We start from the raw sequence: 22,063 nt of genomic DNA, 5'->3' as shown, positions 1-22,063 counted from the left end.
TTTGTAAAATGTTGATGAAGATTCTCAGTCATCCAGGTAGAGTTGTCTGGAAGTTGAGCCATGGCAAGTGGCAACTTGCCTACAAAAGTTGTGAATGCTCCAACACTGGAAGTTTTTAAGAAGAGGTTGGATAACCATTTGTCTGAAGTGGTGTAGAGTTTCCTGCCTGGGCAGAGGTTGGACTAGAAGACCTCCAAGGTCCCTTCCAACTCTGTTATTCTATTCTATTCTAAGTGGACTTCTTTTCTTGTTGGTTTGAAACGTGTCACTTGTAATCCCAGTATCTTCTATAATCTGAGCAAGTTAGTTAGGGTAATTTCATTTCTCACCCAATTTGAGTTGGCTTGTTAGGCTAGTAGGCAGAGAGTTGTTGGGATGTTGGAATATTTACATCCCGACAACTCTCTGCCTATTCACCTTAATGAGCTTAACCAGAGATGAGAGATGAAAATACCCTTGTATTTTGGGGTCCCCCTAATTAACTTGCTCAGACTGAAGAAGCTATTTGGATGAGTAGCGAATTGTTTTGAACTATCAAAAAAAGAAATCTAATTACCATGACTCAGCTTCCAGTAAACATTTGTAAAGCTGCCTGTTTCTGAAATACATTTAGTCTATTCCAGTGGTTCTCAACCTTTTCTTCACCATGGACCCCCTTAAAATACCTTGGCCACGGGCCACCAAGACTTAATTCAAGATTTAAATCATAATATTTCTTCAAGCCTTTGTGGACCCCCAGGGTCCGTTGACCACAGATTGAAAACCATTGCTCTACTTTATATCCAGGCAATGAATGAATAAAAATGGTACAGCAATAAAATATAGTTTCAGTTTTTTATTATGTATATGCACCTCTAATTCCTAATAATCTGGAAAGCCTGAAGGAAGCACATGAAACCTGACAATCAATAATGTTGGATCCTAGCATGCTATACCAACGTTGTTTCAACTTTCAATTAAATAATAATAATTGTAATCTTAATATTGAATGGTCTAACAATACAAACTGGTAAACCCTATTCTAACCCACCCACCCACCCCACTACTGAAAAATACTCTGAGCTTCACCTATTATAAACTTGATATTATCAAAAGAAAGTTGCATTTTGATTAAGGAAATCATCTTGTATTCCAATTCAATCAGATTAGCCCAAATTAGTTGAAGATTTACTGATTCCAGTGGTTTAAACATGGTAACCTATGTGTCCCATATCTTTTTGTGCTGTTGCGTTTGTACTCAGACTGAGATTAGCTCCGAGAAGGATTTTGTCTTCTTGCTGGTATAAATAGATCTGAGGAATCATTTTCAACTTTTCCTTGTGCTTGGGTTAGGGTTAAGGTTAGGGTATGTTAGAGGCATAGAACACTGACTGTGTCTTCTTCCATTCTCCTTCCCATTTTTATTTGCATTCAGATTCTGCAATGAGAACAGTCCATGCCCATTACCAATCTTCTGGTCTTCGTGGGGCCCTTGGAATAAATGTAGTGCGAACTGCGGTGGAGGCATGCACTCCAGGCAGAGGTCCTGTGAGAATGGAAACTCTTGCCCAGGCTGTGCTGTGGTATGTTTTCTAGTTAAAACAGTTTGATATTGCTTTGTTGGATTTACTTTGCCTTTCTTCAAGATTCCCATAACAGCTTCATCTCAGACTTGCTACAGGAGGGATGGGGGGAAAGTATCTCAAGATGATGAAACTAGTCCTGTAAGACCCAGGAGAAAAAGAAAATAAAGAAAATTAGAATTAGAAAATAAACCAGAATTGCTGGTCACCAATTTCTTTTTATGGAGAGAATTTACCATCTCTCAACTTAGTTTTAATTAATTTTTAATTTCAAAATTAGTCTGAAACAAGTCTTACATCTTATCACAGTGTAGAGCTAATAAACAACATTTCCTGGATATGTCTTGTTATCTTGATGGTCCTGCAAAACAATCACTCAAATTGATTGTTGGTGATATAGGTACAGTTACTGCAGTCCAGAATTTTTCTCTTATTAGATATATTGAAAATAATGGAGAGTGAAGGATTAACCTGCTCAGGTGTTTTGTCTTGTTCCATCTAGACAGTCAATTCAAGCCTACATACATCTTTCAAGAGAAGATGCCATCCCAAATCAGAAAGTTAACTTAAAGAATAAGGGAGTCTCCTAAGAAATAATATGTGATTGGATGCAAACAGCAGTAAATTAATTCTTGAGATACAGGGAGGTTCTGCTGCTTTGAAGGAGACAGTGGTGTGTCATTTCTTCAATGGTTTAGATAATTTTTCATCCAATCTCCAACCTTCCCCTTTCTCAGTAAGGTTGTTGAGAAGTTCCAGAGTGCCCTAAAGTAACAAATTATCTGAACCCATTGCAATTGGACAGAGACACATTTGATCACACTTGCTGATGTACAGCCAGGATGGAAATGGTGAAACTGTCTTGATCCTTCTTAATCTACCAGCAGCTTTTGATACCATTGATAATGGTAGCTTTCTAGACCAGCTAGAAATCTAGGAATGGAAGGCCTGGTGTTGCAGTGGTTCCGCTCCTTTCTCCTTGGTCTTTCCAGTCAGTGTTTTCAGGTGGGGAGAGATGCAATCTGAAGCTTCTGGGTTCAGGTTCTTCAGGACTTGACATCATAGTCTATTCACAGAAACAGACACCATTACTGATATTGTTGATATTATGGCTATTATTTTCTGATTCCATTCTTCAAAAGTCTCCTTTAGTATTTTCATTGTCATTACACTTTGCATCATCTGGCAGATCTATATATCTTTCCTCCTTAGTCCCTTCTAGGGTCTAGTTTTTGAAATCATTAATTTCTTTATTTATGTTATGTAAAAATCAAAACAGAATCTATTTCCCGTGGGAAGCTGTTTATTCTTTAAAATTAATTCCAAAATCTTATTATATAAATTTTAATATTCAAATTTTATCTGGACCCTTAAACTGTTCGTAACTCTCTGGAATAAAAGTGTGTTTAGTTTTTGCTACTTATTTCAAATTAAATTCTTAACATTATGATTAGCATTTCTTTTGTTCAGAATTAAAAGCAGACTTACAAGACCTTTTCAGACTTTGCCATCTTTAAGGTCTTTAGAAGTAGTTAATGAGTAATTTCCCAAAATGATCAGAAGGTGAGGTTTGCGAAGTTAGTTTCCTTTAAAAATCTCCACCATGGTTCTGAGCAATATGGCTAGTCCCGTTCCATTCAAACACATAAAAAAAGCATTATTCTGTAGTCTCCTTATGGGGAGCAGCCATTCAGAACACACATAGGTAATCTTCCATCTTCTCTTTATCCAGAGGGATTCCAAAGAACCGATTGCTTGGATTTTGCAATGATCATCGCTTCAGTTCATCATATATTCCTCAGAAATCCCAATAGGGTTGCACTTCACCATTCAGAGCTGGCGCACAATTCAGGAATTCTCTTGGACCCACAGCTCCTGCCCAATTAGGAACTCAACTAGTTTTAATAGCATTACTTGGGGTAGTTATATTAATTGATTAATATAAATAAATAAATAAATAAATAAATAAATAAATAATAAATAAATAAATAAATAAATAATAAATAAATAAATAAATAAATAAATAAATAAATAAATAAATAAATAAATAAATAATAGCAATAAATTCCTTCCTTCCCTCAACTGGGAATCTCCGTGTTACTCCAAAACATGTTGTGTTTTTGTGCTAATATTTGGCCTATTAAATATGGCAATTAATGAAGCTTTATAGCGGAGCTGTGTTGATTATGAGATGTTAGAGCTATAACAGTTATGGGCTGGAGAGTGACAATTTTACATGGAACTATATAAATGAGTTACTGGGGTTAACATGCATGTCTCAGTTTTCAGTGTTTTTTTCTTTTCTTTTTTTTTTTTTTGGTATAGGACATGTTTGAGAAGAACTTACTTTACAAAGCAGAAAGAATTTAGCATTTTTTCCTACTTCTCCCCAGGATGTTTCATATTCACAAGCAATGTCTAGCATAATAAGGAATGTTCTGCTATTTTTTAACAAGTCTGAAATTCAACTGTGTTTCTATGTTACCTACAGTTAATTTGAAACTCGGGTCTTATTGAGAGTCAAAATGAATAACCTTTGTCTTCAAAGTGATATAAATGTTATTTTTGCTGTAAGAAGCTAAACAGGTATCCTCTACAACAGGGGTGTCAAACTCGCGTCATCACGTTGTCATGTGACATATTGTGATTTTTCCCCCCTTTGTTAAAGGGGGTGGGGGTGGCCAACTCATGACACATCTGGCCTGCAGGCTGTGGGTTTGACACCCCTGCTCTAAAAGGAGTGTAATGAAAAATAATATTAGACTACTGTATTTTTTAATTTGTTGAACAGAATAATAGAGTTGGGAGGGACCTTGGAGTCTTCTAGTCCAACTCCCTGCTCAAGCAGGAGACACTACCATTTCAGACAAATAGTTGTCCAATCTCTTCTTAAAAACCTCCAGTGTTGGAGCTCCCCCAATTTCTGGAGGCAAGTCGTTCCACTGGTTAATTGTTCTGTCAGGAAATTTCTCCTTAGTTCTATGTTGGTTCTCTCCTTGATTAATTTCCATCCATTGCTTCTTGTCCTGCTTTCAGGTGCTTTTTTGTCATTTGTTTCTATCTTGTGAGTAGAAACTGTTTACAGCAATAAACACAACACAACTGCTTCTCCTATTCCTCTCTGTCTTTAGATGGGAAGCTGGGTTTGACTTGGCATCAATATTTTTACCCAAAGTTTATTTTTTCAAAGCATTAACAAAGAATAACATTCAATCATGAGAATCTGTTTGTGAAGTGACACCCCCCAATGTTTTACCACCTTAGTGAACGCTAGGACTTGCCTATAAAACTTGTGTATATATGCCTGAGCAATGTATATTATTCAGCTATGGTCTGCCACCTCCGTATTATATTCTATTAATTAAAGCACTGGGAGCAATAAGAGAACTTGTTTTATATGCCTTCTGAGCTTTATTTCTGCCTCAATGATTTCTGTATTTTTAATCAAATATTCTAGATTTATCTTATGACTCTTTAACTTGTGGAGTACTCCAGGGTAGTGGTAAACTTGCATTTCCGCAACCAAATGTTAAAGACTCTGGTTTGATCTCCCCCTTTTTTCCTTTTCTTGCTTTCTATAGGAATACAAAACCTGCAGCCCAGAGGCCTGCCCAGAAGTGCGGAGAAGCACACCCTGGACCCCTTGGACCCCTACCAATATTACTCAAAGCGGGGCCCGCCAAGAGCAGCGCTTCCGTTACACCTGTCGTGCTCAGCTGGCTGACCCCCATGACTTACAGTTTGGCAGAAAGAAGACAGAGAGTCGGTTTTGCCCCAATGATGGCTCCGCAGTTTGCGACACAGATTGTATGTCTTGCCAGAAGGCAGATCTCTTTAATCTCCTTGTTTCAGATAGTGGAAGCCTGGGTGGATGAAACAGAAGGTTGGATAAGCAACAATCTGGGCTGCTAGTAGATGAGCAGATCAAAGCCAGTTGGTAGAGATGATGAATTCTGGGAAATTAGAATACATGAAACTCACAGGATGCAGTGGGAGCTTCTTAATTTCTATGTTTATAAAGGTGCCCACCTCAAAATTCTCCAGAATTACTTTTACTAAGTAGAATCGCTCTGGGTACATAAGTTGATTAGCCGATTAATCATCCCAGCTGCTATTTGTGTTTACTTATTTTGTGAGTGTTTTATTGATTTAATGTTTTTTAAATTATTTTGTTTTATAATTTTAGAATAGTAATTCACCCAGAGTCACTTGTAGGGTTGGGCAGCTATAGAAACTAAATGAATGAACGAACGAACGAACGAATGAATGAATGAATGAATGATGCTACATCAGGTATCCCAGATAAAACTGTGGCAATGAGTGTGGCATTCTAATTACATGCAAAAGTATTGTAATCAGAATCATCTATAGTAGTGACCCCCCCCCCCAATCTTTTGACTGGTTCCCAGAGGACAGGTTTTCCACAGATTGGGGGGGGGCGTGGTTTCGTGCACTGCCTGGATCCCACACGTGTGCAGATGGGGTTTTGCTTACTTGCACGGACTGGTTCCTGGTGGGCCATGGGCCAGTGCCAGTCCACCGCCCCCATGGGTGTGACTAGATGAAATATTTTTGTTTGTCTACTTACTGAACTTCTGTTCTTTTTTCTCATTATTTGATGAGCAGAGCCTATATTTGCAATAATGTGCAAGTTTGCAGGCTCAACATGTTTTTAACAGGGCAAGGCTTCATTTTATGAGAACAGCCATGAGAAACATTTATGAATTTATATCTTATTGGGATTTCTTTGTCACTTAGATGTCAAAGCACTTATTAACTCTCCTAATATACTTTGCAGAAGCATTCTGTTTCTGATTCACGTAGGCTAGTAAACTGCATCCTTGGGGTCTCCTATTTATTTATTAAATCATTTGCAAATAGATAGACTTTGTTGTCAGCCACAGACCAAGAAAGACATTTCAAGATCATGATGAAAAACTCAATTAAGAAATCAGCTTGGTTGTGGAAAAAGCAATTTCCATGCTAGGAATCAGAAGGGAGATACGTAAAATCTTAGATATCAGTATCTTATATACCCAGTAGGATATATTTTGCACAGTTTTGGTTGCTGTATCTTGAAATGATACTATATTGCTGAAAGAACCAGAAAGGATTCCAAAGCAACCAGACAGCTGACAAAACTTCATTATAAGGAAAGATTACAATTTGCAGCTTTTAGTTTAGGGAAAAAAAGGAATAATGAGAAAATTATTAAATATTACTTACATAATGCTGAAACGTGTTTGAAAGATAAGGAGAATTTCTTAAATACTGTATACCGGTAATTAAGGTAGGTGTAATTATGCTGCCACAAGATTGTAGTATTAGTTTGCTTTCTGTTTGTTCCCCTCATTTCTGCTAGTTGAGTATTTTGGGAACAGGATAGTAGATGAGATAGTCATTTATCTTTTCCCCCAAAACTCTTAAATTTCGTCCTAGTTTTCCCCTAGAGGTAATCATGCCATCTTCTTTATGGTGTCTTCATTAATGTGAAGAATGGAATTCCTTTATTATCATTTTGTGCTATCAAAGCATAAAAATGTAGATGAGATCCTTTCCCTGGTGCTTACTCAGCATCAGACGTTGGCAGAAAGCCAGAACTAAAACGGTCCTTGCCTTGGGAGTGCAATACTAAGGAAGGTGGACATATCTTAGTTAAGAAGACCAAGCTGAATTTGATCTATGACATACTTCAGGAAGAGGAAATGGAAACTTTGCTTCAAAATTAAGGTAGCTGATCTATCAATATCTAATGAGATATATCATGAATTATTTAACAACTTATTTTAATTTATTATAATGGTTATCAGGTCGTAATTTCTGATTGCCTTTGTATGCCAGTTTCTAAAAAATGTAGGCACAAGCCTTTCCTCTTATTACTGACTTCATTCTGCCCATTTGTGTAAGATCAGATTACAACCTGGCCAGAAATTTGTGCTGCCTGGGTCAGAGACCTCCTTGCCTTGTTTTCAAGAAAGAGAGGTGGAAAGAGTATACCCTGTTTTCAGTATAGCCGGGTTTTATGGTGCCTTAAGCATTGCATTAAACCGCAAAACTTTGAACTTGGAGCAGAGTAAAAAACAAAACAAAAACGAAGAGGGCCAAGAGATGATTAACAATGCTTTGCCTGCTTGAAATGGAGACGAGATGTAATTCATTGTGTAATTGAGAAAGTTGTAGTTTGTCCTGTTACCAGGAGGATGTTACATGCCTGTCCTATCAGGTTTCTTTGGATATTCTGTGCCCTACTAGTGTGTTTAGTTGCCACCTTTTATTTCTCTCCCCAACTAGCTCTTGTTGATGACCTTCTGAAAAGTGGCAAGACCTCTATCCGGATTATCAATGGTGGCTGGTCCTTTTGGGGGGGTTGGTCATCTTGTACCCGAGATTGTGAACTGGGCTTCAGAACTAGGAAGCGAATGTGCACCAATCCAGAACCCAAGAATGGTGGTGTTCCTTGCATAGGCTCTGCAATGGAATATCAGGATTGTAACCCACACCCTTGCCCAGGTAAGCCCTTTTTTGGTTTAGCATGTAACTTAAGACATTGGTATTCCAAGCATTGGACCACCTCTCTACAAAATGACTTATATTGCTTCACTATATCATCCTAACTTCCCAGGCTGGTCTAAAATATTCAGACCACTATGACAGCATACTGCCTGCATTTAAAAACAATATCAAAGTTGCTACTAGTCTTGAATAGTCTAGATTGATCCTTTCTTTACTGGTATTGGCATTTTCACACAGAACCAAGTGTTTTGTCAATTGCAGTGGTTCATACATTAAAATAATGATTTTAATCCTTAAAACTCTAAATTGCTTATGGTCAGATTTTCTCAAAGATTGCTTTCCCATATATTTTACTTACTTGAACTGTTAAGTTCTTCTTTTGAGGTTTTCTCTGAATGCATTGACTAAGTGAAACGAGGGAAATAATATCTTAGGCAGGGAAAATATGTTCAGTTGTATGACCTCAGGTTTATCATATATGCATTAAAGATTAACTATTTTTGGAGGTAGTGTCCTTGTTAATTGAAAAATCTTCCAAAAAGCCTCACATTATGGCATTTTGGGTACTTTCAGTGAAGATTCTTGTATTCACTCAAATATATTTAAATGCATGTCTTACAATCTCTTCATCTGAACATCTTCAGTGTTTTAATTATTTTTTAGTTTCAGTAATTTATAATGTTATACGTTGTCTTAATATTATATTTTTCGATCTCTCACCTAGTGAACTTGTATTAATTGGCAGCTGTATAAAAATATAAAAAGTAAGACTAAAATCGTAACAATAGTACCACCTATCTGAAAAATCATTTCACTATAATGTTTGGTCTCTCATTAATAGCAATAGCACTTAGATTTATATACCGCTTCCCAGTGCTTTACAGCCCTCTCTAAGTGGTTTACAGAGTCAGCATATTGCCCCCTACAATCTGGGTCCTCATTTTACCAACCTCGGAAGGATGGAAGGCTGAGTCAGCCTTCAGCCAGTCAGGATCCAAGTCCTGGAGTGAGCAGTGAGTTAGCCTGCAATACTGCATTCTAACCATTCTAATCACTGCGCCACCACAGCCCTTATTGCTGTTATTTGGGTTGAACTAAACTCAGAGGTGCCTATTTGTTGTGTTCTATTTCATCTGCAGTGAAGGGCTCATGGTCCTGCTGGACTCCTTGGTCTCAGTGCTCAGCAACATGTGGAGGTGGACACTACCAGCGCACTCGGACCTGCACCAACCCAGCGCCAACTAATGGGGAGGATATCTGCATTGGGCTACACACAGAGGAAGCCCTATGTAATACACACCCATGTGAAGGTAGCAAGCACTTAATTTGTTCTTCAGGACCTGATAGTATAGTGCTTTCCAAGATTACTATGCAACAGTAATAACTAACAGTAATAACTACTACTATGCAACTGTTTAACTACTGTTAAATGCTTAGTATTATCTTTCCTATTGACATCCTCCAATTAGGCTGGAATTACAGAATTTCAATCAGCTGGAAGGCTGTCTTCTCAGCTGCTGATTGTCACCAGTTCTGGTATGAGATCTGATACCTTAAAAGCCCATTGATGGAAAATAGCTGACAGGATTCTGTCATGCCATCTTCACAGTTTTTTTAATTAAAATTAATACATTTAAAGAATATTCAGTATTCCACAAAGAGGGCAATTCTATTGATAGCCTTGAAAGTGCTGTTGAAAGAGTTAGTCATAAAAGCATGACTGTACATTATCCATTCCCAAATGGTTACTAAAAACAACTGTAGCAGGAACATTTTATTCCAAGTTGGAAGCTAAAGGAGGAGGTTTTGATTAAACTGAGAGAAGCACAGTAAGAGGTTTTAGCTTACTTTGCTAAGTGAGGATGTTCTGTAAAATATGTGCTAGGCATACATCTGAAAAGTTACGTTGATAATCATCTTATACTATCAATATGTTTTTGAACTACAATTCCAGAGCTGAATGTTCAGCTGAAGAATTTCATTCAAATCTTTAGTTCAGTGTTTAGTTCTTACACTTTTTTTCCTAGCGTGACACTGAATCATCCTGCCTAATTTATCTTATTTCTGACATACATAATTTTAAGGAGGCTGGTCTGAATGGTCTGAATGGAGTTTATGCAATGAAGATAGCATCCAGTATCGTAGTCGTTTCTGTGAAATCCACAGCCCAGGATCTGTTCAATGTGCAGGGAACAGCACACAGTACCAAGAATGTCTGTATAATGAAATCCCTGGTAGGTAGATTTTCATATGTTTTACTACACTAGAGAGGCAAGAATCTGACTAGTTGATTAAATGTTACGGTGAGCTTCCCATATGGAAAAAAAAAAAAGTGATTGCTGCTAATATCAATAGGATGGTGTGTGAAGCTGAACGAATGGTTTCTTTTTCATGTTTCATAAATTTACATTCATAAGAAGATGGCATTTGGCAAAGTAAATGCCAAATAATATTTGTATAAATAGTATACAAATTAATGCATGATTATAGAAGGTAGGTACAAAAGAAATAATTTAGGAATAATCTATACTTTGCAGGAGTATAATCATTTTGCAAGTGGTTATGATGAGTTTTAGCCATGGTTGATTAAACCATTTTCAAGAAGTTACCTGTCTCATGTAGAATTACAACTAACATCTATTTTATTTAGCGTATGGTTAAAATGTTAAAAAGCACATCAGTTACATGCTTAATGAGCAAATGGCAAACTATTTTCTCTATTTACAAATTCAAAAGTAGACTATATATTTAGGTTTATATGGGTGGGAAGGATCCAATGATTCATAAATACAAGATATTCTGCACTACAAAACAATTAAGTTTGCATTAAAGTAAGATGAACTTAGATGAATCAGATCAGTGACTAGCAGAGGTATGCTAGTCACTGGTAACATGAAAATAAATCATTAGAATACTGACATATCTTTGTTCATTGGTTTGTCTGGTGCAGCAAATTCCAAGAATACTATTATTCTTCAGTTAAAAGATGTGAAATTAGTAATATCATATAAGGCATAATAAAGGGTGGGTTAGGGTGTTTTAACAGTTTTATTTATATGACGAATCTTTTAAAATTTTAAATGTTTAAGTCACCTATGCATGACTTTGGTGGTTATATAAATTTATTTAACAAATCCTTAGCTAGCTTGGAGTTGGGAGACAAAAACATAGTATGTATGCTATATACTATGTTTTTGCCTTCCAACTCCAAGCTAGCTAAGTATTTATTAAATGCAACTTGAATTGTTCTACTCATTTCTTCGAGTTTTTATATATACGTGTCTATGATTTGTGCACAGGTCTTTCTACAACAGAATACTTTTATATTTGACTAGTTCTCAATCTGATCCACATTTCTATGATAACAGGAAACATGTTCTTTTCAAGAAGGATTTTTTTCCCCTGTATAATATTTCATTCTGTATTTTTCACCAACTCTCTGAAAGAGTTTCTTGTTTGCAGCAGAAATTAACATGCCACATAGTGAGCAAAATCATTTTAATTGCTTGTACAGTGTCGCAGATGACAAAAGTGACGTTTCCCCCTCCCTTTTTTTCATTTTGTTTAGTAATCCTGCCAGCATCAAGCATTGATGAGAGCACGAACTGTGGAGGTAGAGTACAGCTAACTATAGATCTTGCATTTATCTTAACATGCCTACTCTTTTCTGGGATGCATCAACCAAACCATTAATCTGTATGATTCACATCCTGTTGATATCCCTAATTCCATTGGAGTCTCCTTGTCGGAGTTGGGGAGGGAAAGTTTTTGTGATATGGTTGTGAGATTCTCAGAATAATTAATTACCAGGGAAATCAGAAACTTTTCTGGTGTAACTCCTTTTTCATTGAACTAAAAAAGATTCTGTGTTTTTCTTAGTACACTCTTAATTGTAGAATTGTCACTGGGTGTCTCTACTGTTCTCCAGTTCAGGTAAAACTATGGGAAACTAGGTAAAAATAATTTAAAAATTATTCCTCTAAATGGCAAATCTGAGGTCAGTTCTGTAATATTTGTTATTTTTAGAAAACAGGGCATGTTTTATTTAGAAATTCACATTCACTTACCGTAGTTATAAATTGTTAGTGTACACTAAAAGTGATTAAGTCAAAATACATTCAACTGTTGAGATCCCTTCCCATGCCTCTCTCTTTTCCACCTACACCCTTCATTCTCTTTCTAGTTAACTTCATTAACTATCCTAGGTTCCATAATTTCCTTCACTTTTCCCTATTTCCCATTATCTAGAGACCATTCTAAAAATCCTGAAAATTGTAGCTCTCTACATTGCTTACTTCTTTATCAAATTTATTTACTATCCATTTTGCGGTTCAAGGCTCTACTCCTTCTAAGAAATGCCCACGTTTTCTGAAGAAATAAATCGACTGAAGAAAATTTCCTTGGACATTTTTGTCATCTTCCATTGCAGAAAGCCTCCAGTGTTTTTTGGAGTGGTAACTTAGCAGATGGGGGGAAAAATTGTCTGCTAGGAAATCAGGCACCATGCTTACCCATGCAATGGGTCATATGCTTTTTTTTGAAAGCCTCAGGGTGGGAGGAAGCTTTGGGTCAACCCTTGTAAGCAGGCAAAGCAGAGGAGGAGTAATTGGACTCAACAGCCGTGATGCTCGAAGAACAAAAATGGCAGGGAGCCTTCTTTGGCCTGCAAGAGTGAAGTTTTTTATTTCGATTTTCCTTCCACAGAACTCTTAAATGTGCCTTGTGTTTTAAATATTCTTTTTACATTAGCCTTTGATCTACTTAGGTTGCTTATCACAGTATTAAACCTGTTACTGACAACAGTAAAAATACTAGCTTCTAGGATGTGAGAAGCTGGGGACATCGGGATAGTTGATATAATCATAATGCAGTAATTTTTTCAGCTGCCTGTAACGGTGGGCCCTTCTTTATCAAGGCGAGAAACATCGTTAAAAATCTACCTATAAATCCCAGGGGTACCAAGGCAAGGCAGCCCTTGTAAGATCTGAATTGCCTTTAAAAGTTGCCAGTCACTAAGTTTTATCTTCAGGGAAAGTTCAGAGAAAGGCATTTTCCTTGTGCAGAATCATTACTCTGTTCTCTGTAGTTACTTGTAAGTTATGACCAAAGACTTTGAAAAGGGCAGAAGAAAAATTGGCTTTTTATGTCTCCCAGCATAATCAGCTGCAAATACTGATGGCTCTTTTCCCTCTGCTTTTATTTTAGGTGAAAGTTGCTTTTTAATGCATGTGGTATTTCATGACTGGTAGCAGAAAAAAGAAATCTGCTTATCTACAAACAACAAACTTTATTTGGTCCTTTTAAAGTTTTGTCCCTTGTTAGATTCATGAGATATATTTGCTCAATCCTTTCAGAACAGTTTAATAAACAATTTCTTTCTCTGGAAGAATCTTTAAATTGTAGATCTGAGATTGGGGCTGAAAATTCTTATTTATCTCATCAAGCTATAATATCCATGAGAAGTGCAGGGGCATAGAACTATTGCATTTTTGTAGTTACAATGCCCTTGAAAATATTTATAATATTGTGTGCTCCTTTGCTGATGTTCTAATGTACTATGAAAGAAAAAAAAAAGACCTTCACATGCCACAAAAATTTCCACATGAAAAAGTATTGTTCTTTTTGGAATTTCTACTGCACATTTAAAAATTGGTTTAGCTTGCTCCCCTCATCAACAAAGAACTGTTTCTGTGAGACAATTGTGAGGGTATGTTGAGAGGATGTTTGTTGCTCAGAACATTTGTTATTCTGTAACTCCATGTGTTCTTCAGCTGATCACACAAGGACAATCGTACCATTTAATAAAAGTGCATTTTTCTTTTCCCTTTCAACAAAATGACCCTGAAGGTTACACAATGTATTAGGACTATAATTGGCAGGAACAGTTTTAAGGGCATCAAAAAACACCTTAATGCCAGCTCTTGCCCACCACAGTCACACTTCTTAGCAAGTCTGTTAGACACAGCCTAGACACATATATTCAAACTATCATATATGAGGGAGCAAAGCAATTGAAAATAACCAAATGAGCCAAAGTCAGGAGACAAGCCTTAAAGTAAAGGAAGTATATATGCATGTGCATCTTTGAATCAACATTGACGCCTAGCGTGTCTGGATAAGTTCCTCTAGTTTCCTTGGCAAGATTTAGGAAGTTGTTTGCCATGACCTCCTTCCTAGGATTGAGAGAGAAACTAACCCAAAGTCACCCAGCTGGCTTCATACCTAAAATAGAATTAGAAGTCCCAGTCTCTCAATTTCTGCCTTAACCTGTCACCAAATTGGCTCTCTAAATAGAGAAGGCAGCATGGATAACCAATGACCGATCTAGGATCAATTGCCCATAAATCCACAAAAAACATATAATACACAGGCAAGAAACTAGGCTAGGGTTCAGATTTTGAGACTTTGACATCGTGATGAAAATGGCACCTTTTACTCCTTACATTATTCCTAACCCTGCTAGGTCAGTAGGAATTCTGATTGATATTGTTCCAGAGTCATTTGTTGAGATGCAAGTGACATTCATACAACTGGACTAAATAAATAAATAAATCACCGGGGGGGCCATTAGGGCAGCCTTCCAACTAAAATATCAGGAGTCAGCCCTTTTTTATCATCTAGTTTATTTTATTTCCTCCCTGGCATTTTAAGCAACCCTGAAGTCTGTTTTCCTTTACAATTAGTGAAATGTGCTTTCTATGACAGGCCCATTCTTTAGATGCGTATTGTTTGTAAGCTTCATTTTTTCAACCTGTCAGCTTTAATGTTTAGTTTCAGTTTCAATCAAAGGAGAAAAACTTTAAAAAACACACACACAAGGTATGATCCCATTAATACAGAATTGCGATGGTCAAACTAATAGAAAGGGAGTAAGGTATATGCAATGTCCTGGGTGTTTTCAGAATTGTGTTTTGTTTGTACCAAGGGAGCAGAAAATTATTCTCAGGCCTTTATGCATTCAGTAGCCATCCAAATATCCATTTTTATGGTTGTAATGTATGAGTATTTTTTATCAAGGGGACACCTGTTATCCAAACTTTTGCAGATGAAATCATAGAAAAAGAACTGAGGTAGTCTCTAGAGCTACTGAGAAGATACAAGCTTCATTTAATATGTCTTTGCCATACAGTTCATTTCCTATATAATACTGATTTTAAGGGAAGGGTAGAAGGGATATATTGAGCTATATATACACATTCAGGCATATAGACATAAAACTTAGAGTCTATCTGACACCATGTCATTCTCTGTGGCTTATAGTGTTTAAAAGCAGGAATCAATAAAAACTTGGCAACCAACCTATCCCAAGGCCTGGGAAAATAGCCAAGTTTTCAGTGACTTTTTGAACATCAAGAGGGTGAGACCCACATGGATCTCAGGAGGACGATGTTCTAAAGAAGGCCGGCTTCCTAAGTCCCAATAAATGTCATTATTTCATCAAGGAAACCTGGAGCACATCTATTCTGTCCATGATCAGAAACTGTTGGAGATAGATGGTTCCTCAAATTAAGCCCTGGGCCATAAAAGACTTAAAAGGTGGTAACCAGCCCTTGAATTTCACCCAGAAGCCAGCTGGCATCCAGTCAGCAATGAATATGATAGCACAAGTAGCCGAGATAGTAATGGACAAGCATACTGTGAAAGAAGTGCCAGCATGGTAGCAATGTATGAAACCTTGCAATACTTTGTTTACAAATTGTAGTACAAATGTTGCAACTTACGGTTGAGTAAAGTGGTGTTTTGCCATTTTTGTGTCACTGATCTTAGCATCCTCTTAATACATTTCTTCCAGGTTTTAGCCTCATCCACCTCATTGCCACAGGATTATCCTGTTTCTTTGGCTCTAGCCTCTTAACCTTTGTGATCTACGTTTACTGTCAACGGTGCCAGAGACAATCTCAGGAGTCAACCGTTATCCATCCCACCACTCCCAATCATCTGCATTACAAAGGCAACACAACTCCCAAGAATGAAAAGTACACACCTATGGAATTCAAGGTAAGAGATTACATCCATAGATTGATCTCCTTTAAGCATACTTACTATTCATTTGCAGCAGAAATAGATAACCTGTGATCTTCCAGACTTAATAAACTACAATTCCCAGCGTTTCACTATGGATTGTGCTGGTTAGGGCTATTGAGAGTTGAAGTTCTGCAACTTTGTATGCAATTTTCTTGTTTTCTTTTGCAGTACACTTTGAGTTGAATTTTATAATCAGTAAAATCATGTGGCAGAACTATACTAGCTACTGAATATCCTGATACGTCTTTGTCTAATCAGAACCTACCACATAATTCTTCTGATTCTGTTACTCATTTTGTGCTTCCTTTTTAGGCATGGCCTGAACGGAGAGATTTGTTGTGGGTTTAGTATGGAGAGATTTGTTGTGGCTTTAAAAAATCTGCTTTCCCACAGAGGATGGCCTTGTTTTGGCTCATCACGGTCATAAACATAAACTTGGTAATATAACTGAGACATATTTCTGAAGGGAAGAGCGCTAGTGGATATTACCAAGTCTATGTTTATGACTGGGATGATAATTGGATAATAAGCGCAGCCTCCTATTAAAGGCCAAATATTCAGTTATTGACTGTGCTTTCTTCCATTTCCCTGTTTTTCTTTAGATAACGCTGTTCACGTCAGGTTCCTCTCTTCATTCAAATTTTAATCAGTGTCAGAAGAGGTCAGAAAACAGTTTATTTTGTTCAGAGGTACACCTATAATACATTTGGTGAGCATAGGAAACACCGTGTTGAAATAACCAAATGAGTTGTTTGTTTGGTAGTCTTATTCATAAGAAAATATTCTCTATTGTGTATGCATTGACTTGGAAACCTCTTTTTTTAGTTTTATCTGCAGTTTCCCTGATCAAGAAATGATCCTGGGAAGCTAATAAATATTGCAGTATCAATTAACACATAATAAAGTATCTAGCAACTCCAATCAATAAAGTTTGGGGACTTTATTGATTGGAGACTTTGTCTGTATTGGGGACAGCTTGGGGAGAAGGGAAAATACCTTCAAAAGCAACTGATTAACTTGCAGAGATTCTGGCAAAGTTTACTATTCTTTGCCTGTAGTTAAACAACAAGCAAAGAAGTAAATAGGGAGCAGGAGGGGTGAAATACTACCTGTTCGTACCGGTTCGCCTGAACCGGTATTAATAAAAGCTACCAGTTCGGGTGAACCGGTAGTAAAAAGAAATGCTATCGGTTCGGGCAAACCAGTATTTCCGACGATCAGCTGTGCCGCACAATTTAAATTCGCTAGAAAGCAGGAAATTCTGCTTTCTAGCGAATCTAAATCACGTGGCACAGCTGTTCCCTCCCCCCTCACTGTTCTACTTACCTTAGAAAAGGCTTCTTAATCCTCCTTTTTCAGTGCTACATGATAGCGCTTACGGTGCACATGAAGCGAACGTTTGGCCCGCACCGCACATACGTGCGTGAAACGAACTGGTAGCAAAGCAAACCAGTAGCAGACTTCAGAACATTTCACCCCTGGGGAGCAGGTACAAAAAACAGTATTTTTTTTGTACTAATTTTTTTGTACCGAGGTGGTGAAGTGGTTAGAGTGCAGTACTGCCTGCCTGCCGGCTGCCTGCAATTTGGCAATTCAAATCTCACCAGGCTCAAGGTTGACTCAGCCTTCCATCCTTCCGAGGTTGGTAAAATGAGGACCCAGATTGTTGGGGACAATATGCTAATGCTAATGCAATATGCTAATGTGCAATATGCTAACTTTGTAAACCACTTAGAGAGGGCTGTAAAGCACTATGAAGCGGTATAGAAGTCTAAAAAAAAAAAGTATGCACTTAAAACCAATCCCAGTTGGGAGCCTCCTTGGAAAATCATGCTGATAATACAGCAATAACAATAGCACTTAGACTTATATACTGCTTCATAGTACTTTACAGCCCTCTCTAAGCCATTTTACCAAGTCAGCATAATGCCCCCAATAGTATTTTACCGACTTCAGAAGGATGGGAGGCTGAGTCGACCTTAAGATGGTGAGAATTGAACTGCTAGCAGTTGACAGAATTAGTCTGCAATACTTCATTTTAACTGCGCCACCACGGCTTCTTCCACAGATTTTCAAGTTTTCAAATTGCATGACAACAATTTTAAAATAATATTCAGAGCTGGAAAATAGAATTTGTCATACAGTATCAGTCCTTCAATCTATCAGTCCTGCTTGCTTGTGTTTTGAGCCCTGTGAGTCTTTATTCAGGCTTCCCTTGCCCTATAGGTGCCAGATTGCCCATGGGAAACCTACCACTGCCAGCAAACAAATGGAAAGGAAATACTCAGTTCTACTGGTACATAATTTCACGGATGCATGCATGATCAGTTGGTATGCAGGCTAGGTGCATCAATAATAATTTTAGAATCTGGAAGAACTAAATTTATATTGAAGAGATGGGAGAAAAACTATCCCCCAGCAGAGCCTCATTATATCCAGGCTGAAAGTGGAGTGTCAGCTCTTTCATTCATGTTTTAGTTCCTTCCTGTGATTTAAGGAGTTGCATATTTTTCCTCTATACAGAATGCCTTACTTGATCCTGTACAGAAAAGGTGTTGCAAGAGGAAGATTACCTGTGTCCCTACTACCCCCAGCCCAAAAACAAGATTAAAACCTACCTTAGAAGCTATGAATAGCCAGTTTTGTCTATAGGGATCTTGATCGGCCATAGAAGGAAATATAGCATATTGCTTTACTTCATTTTTTTGGATGATGAAGCAGAGCTAAATACTATTTAAAGTCTTACAGTACACCTAAATTGGGATCCTTGTAGCTTAATAGCCTATTTTGAAAACTAATTTGCTGCTTCTTCTCTAAACCTTCAAAATGCAAGTGGAGATTGCAAGACCAGACACTTTTCCACGTCACACTCACTATGTCTCAGTTGGCTAAGTTCTAAATTGAATTAGAACTTTTCTCCATGATAGGTTATCTTCTTAATGCAGGAAACCATTTACAAGTAGTCCTCAATTTATGACCATTATTGGGACTGGAACTTCTGTTGCTAAGCAAGATGGTTGCTAAATGAATCACACCTGAATTTACAACGTTTTTTTCCCATGATTGTTGAGTGAATCACTGGTTAAATGAAGCAAATCCAACTTCCCCATTGACTTTGCTTGTGGGAAGCCAGCTGGGAAGATTTCAAAATAGTGATCAAATGATCTTGGGATGCTCCAACGATCATAAATTCGTACCTGTTACCAAAGGCCTGAATTTTAATCATGTGACTGCAGAGGATGCTATGGCAGTCACAAGCATGAGAATCAAGTTGTAAGTCATTTTTTTCAGTATTGTCATGTCTTCGAACAATCATTAAACAAATGGTTATCAATTGAGGACTATCTGTATATTAGGACTACATGCTCCTCTTCCAATTGTTGCAACTATCTGTGGATTTTCTTTTTGTTGCTCTTTGTTACTTTTTTATTGGAAGATTCTTTGGACAGCTTTCATGGGGAAATAATGTTGAAATAGTGTGAGTATATAAAGAACATGTTTCATTCAGTTCTTTGCTGCTACCAATAAGCACACCAACTCCTGCATGTAGGAAAATGGCTAAGCTACTTTCTTTGGAGAGGCCACTGTTATATCTACCGATTGATTGATTACATGCCATTAAGTCATTGTTGATTCATAGCAACCACATAGATAAATGTTGCTTCATGATGATCTGATTCTAAGTTGATCCTTCAGCTCTTCCAACAGTACATTCATTGCAGGGGTGAAATCCAGCAGATTCTAACAGGTTCTGGAGAACCGGTAGCGGAAATTTTGAGTAATTCGAAGAACTGGTAGCGGAAATTTTGAGTAGTTCGGAGAACCGGCAAAAAACAGCTGGCCCCAGAGTGGGGTGGGAATGGAGGTTTTGCAATATCCTTCCCCCCAGGAGTGGGGAGGGAATGGGAATTTTGTAGTATCCTTCCCCTAGAGTGAGTGGGAATGGAGATTTTGCACTATCCTTCCCCGCCACATGCACCAAGCCACACTCACCAAGCCACACCCAGAGAACCGGTAGTAAAAAAATTTGGATTTCACCACTGATTCATAGCTATTGGAATGGAGTCCATCCCACTTGCTGTCTCTTCCTCTTCCTGTCCTGTCCTCTTCCCTTTCTTTCCACTTTTTCCAACATTGGAGCTTTCTCCAGAGAGCTGGATCTTTGCATAATGTATCCAAAGTAGGATAATTTGAGTCTGGTTTTATATCTATATAGATATGTATATGTAAATATATTTTGGATAAGGAAATAATACATTTCTTTTTCTTTGAGCAAGGGCTGTATTCTCAAAGTGGTAAAGCCAGAACAAAATGAAAACTGTCAAAAATCTCCATTCCCTAAATTTTAATGCTAGTTCTTTGCTTACTTTATAAAACAGCCTGAGTACGTTGACAGTTCCTGTTTCTGCAGTAGGTTTCTAGAAGTACTACATACGCGTCACTGAGAATGAGCAGAGCTGAATGTCATTTGGTCTTTGGAGCAATCCTCTTATGCCTGTGAGCTTTTTGTGAGATACTCTGATTTGTGGGGGAGATAATAGCTCTGTATTTTCAGTTTGCCTTGAGAGGCACAAAGCCTTTTCATATCCTCCTTTTTTCTCCTAGTCCTTGACTACATGTCAAATTTTCCAAGTCATGCAGTCAGGAATTTGCAAAGGGTCATAGGTGGAGAGCTAAGGAAGTTTACCCTGTTTGAACATGAATACCTTGAAATAATAGAAAATACTTGTAGCTTGGGTTTTAGATTTTGGCAGTGGTTTGCTCTCCAAGCTTGTTTCAATTTAGTTTCTGAACATTTTATTATGAGACTAGGTAACATCATTAGCAGGATTTTCTTGTCCTATTCTCCTTACCTTATAAATGTCTTGTCACAAGACATTCATAAGTTAAGGAGAATAGGACAAGAAAATTCTGCTGATGATGTTACCTAGTCTGGTAACGAAATGTTCAGAAACTAAATGGAAACAAGTTTGGAGAGCAAACCACTGCCAAAATCAATATCTCGAATTTTGGATTCTTCCTGATCATGGCTATTTCAGTAAGCAAGTCTCAAAGACTGGTGTATTTTGTGTTTCCTAAATCGTGAATTCAGTGTGGTGTATACCAATTAGTATACTGGTTTGGTGTGTAGCAGTTAACTCTTACCACTTCTAAGCCTAGAAACCAGGAACCTGTCAGTTCTAGTGCTGCCTTGGGCATGAAAACTGGCTAGGTGACTTTGGGCAGTCACTCCCTCTCAGCCCAACCTGCCTCACAAGGTTGTTGTGGGGAAAACAGGAGGAAGAAGGAGTATTAGGTATACTCGGCATCTTGAATTACTTATAAAGTAATAAAGGTGGAATAAAAATCTAATGCATGCATACATAAATAAAATTTACATATTGCTTAGCGCATTGTAAGCCGCCCTGAGTCCCCGGAGAAGGGCGGCATATAAATCAAATTTAAAAAAATAAAAAAAAATAAACATCAATTCGCAAATTCCATTGTTATTTGTGGGTACAGCTGCAATTAAATGGCTACGGATGAAGGGCATTCTATTGTCCTTTCCTGTTTATTGAACTCCTTCCAAAACGTATTATCCGTTGTTTTTAGGTTACAGTGGCAGAAAGTTGTTTGCAAGTTAATGCGAAAACATTTTTATTAAGCACAAGTCAGCATGAATTTGGAAAATGTAAATTGTGTCGGGCAAAAGAAAATCTCCGCCACCCATCCTGTTTCTCTCATCTCTTTCATCTAATTAAATCCATGTTGATTGATGCAGAAATGACACATCCTGTTTGTTTCAGGAACAGCTTCATTAATTGAGTTTCCTGAATTTCCACTGTCCTAAAAATATTAGCTTCTTTCTGTTCCATTATCAGAGGGAGTCCCTTAGAAAGCACTAAAATGTTATTTAATGCCAGGATGGTGTTGAAGGCTACACTGAAGTTTTTGAAGATGATCCACTGAAATTTGTCTTCTAC

At 37.5% G+C, this 22,063-nt stretch overlaps 1 protein-coding gene across 37 annotated transcripts in view; it reads left to right on the top strand.

Moving 5' to 3' along the window:
- Window positions 1-22,063, top strand: part of SEMA5B (semaphorin 5B) — a 478,266-nt gene that overhangs the window by 449,792 nt on the left and 6,411 nt on the right. For all 37 annotated transcript variants that reach the window (XM_087883981.1, XM_034422787.3, XM_087883946.1 and 34 more), the window contains 7 exons: window positions 1,415-1,562; window positions 5,144-5,369; window positions 7,854-8,072; window positions 9,215-9,385; window positions 10,160-10,309; window positions 11,644-11,688; window positions 15,868-16,073. In XM_087883981.1, the coding sequence (XP_087740107.1) occupies window positions 1,415-1,562; window positions 5,144-5,369; window positions 7,854-8,072; window positions 9,215-9,385; window positions 10,160-10,309; window positions 11,644-11,688; window positions 15,868-16,073 (1,165 nt within the window). The remainder of the gene's footprint in view (window positions 1-1,414; window positions 1,563-5,143; window positions 5,370-7,853; window positions 8,073-9,214; window positions 9,386-10,159; window positions 10,310-11,643; window positions 11,689-15,867; window positions 16,074-22,063) is intronic.

Source organism: Pantherophis guttatus, chromosome 1, assembly GCF_059756535.1.
Source record: "Pantherophis guttatus breed Tessera chromosome 1, ASM5975653v1, whole genome shotgun sequence".
NCBI lineage: Eukaryota > Metazoa > Chordata > Lepidosauria > Squamata > Colubridae > Pantherophis > Pantherophis guttatus.
Note: the sequence above shows the minus strand (reverse complement) of the source record. Positions and strands in the feature narration are given on the sequence as shown.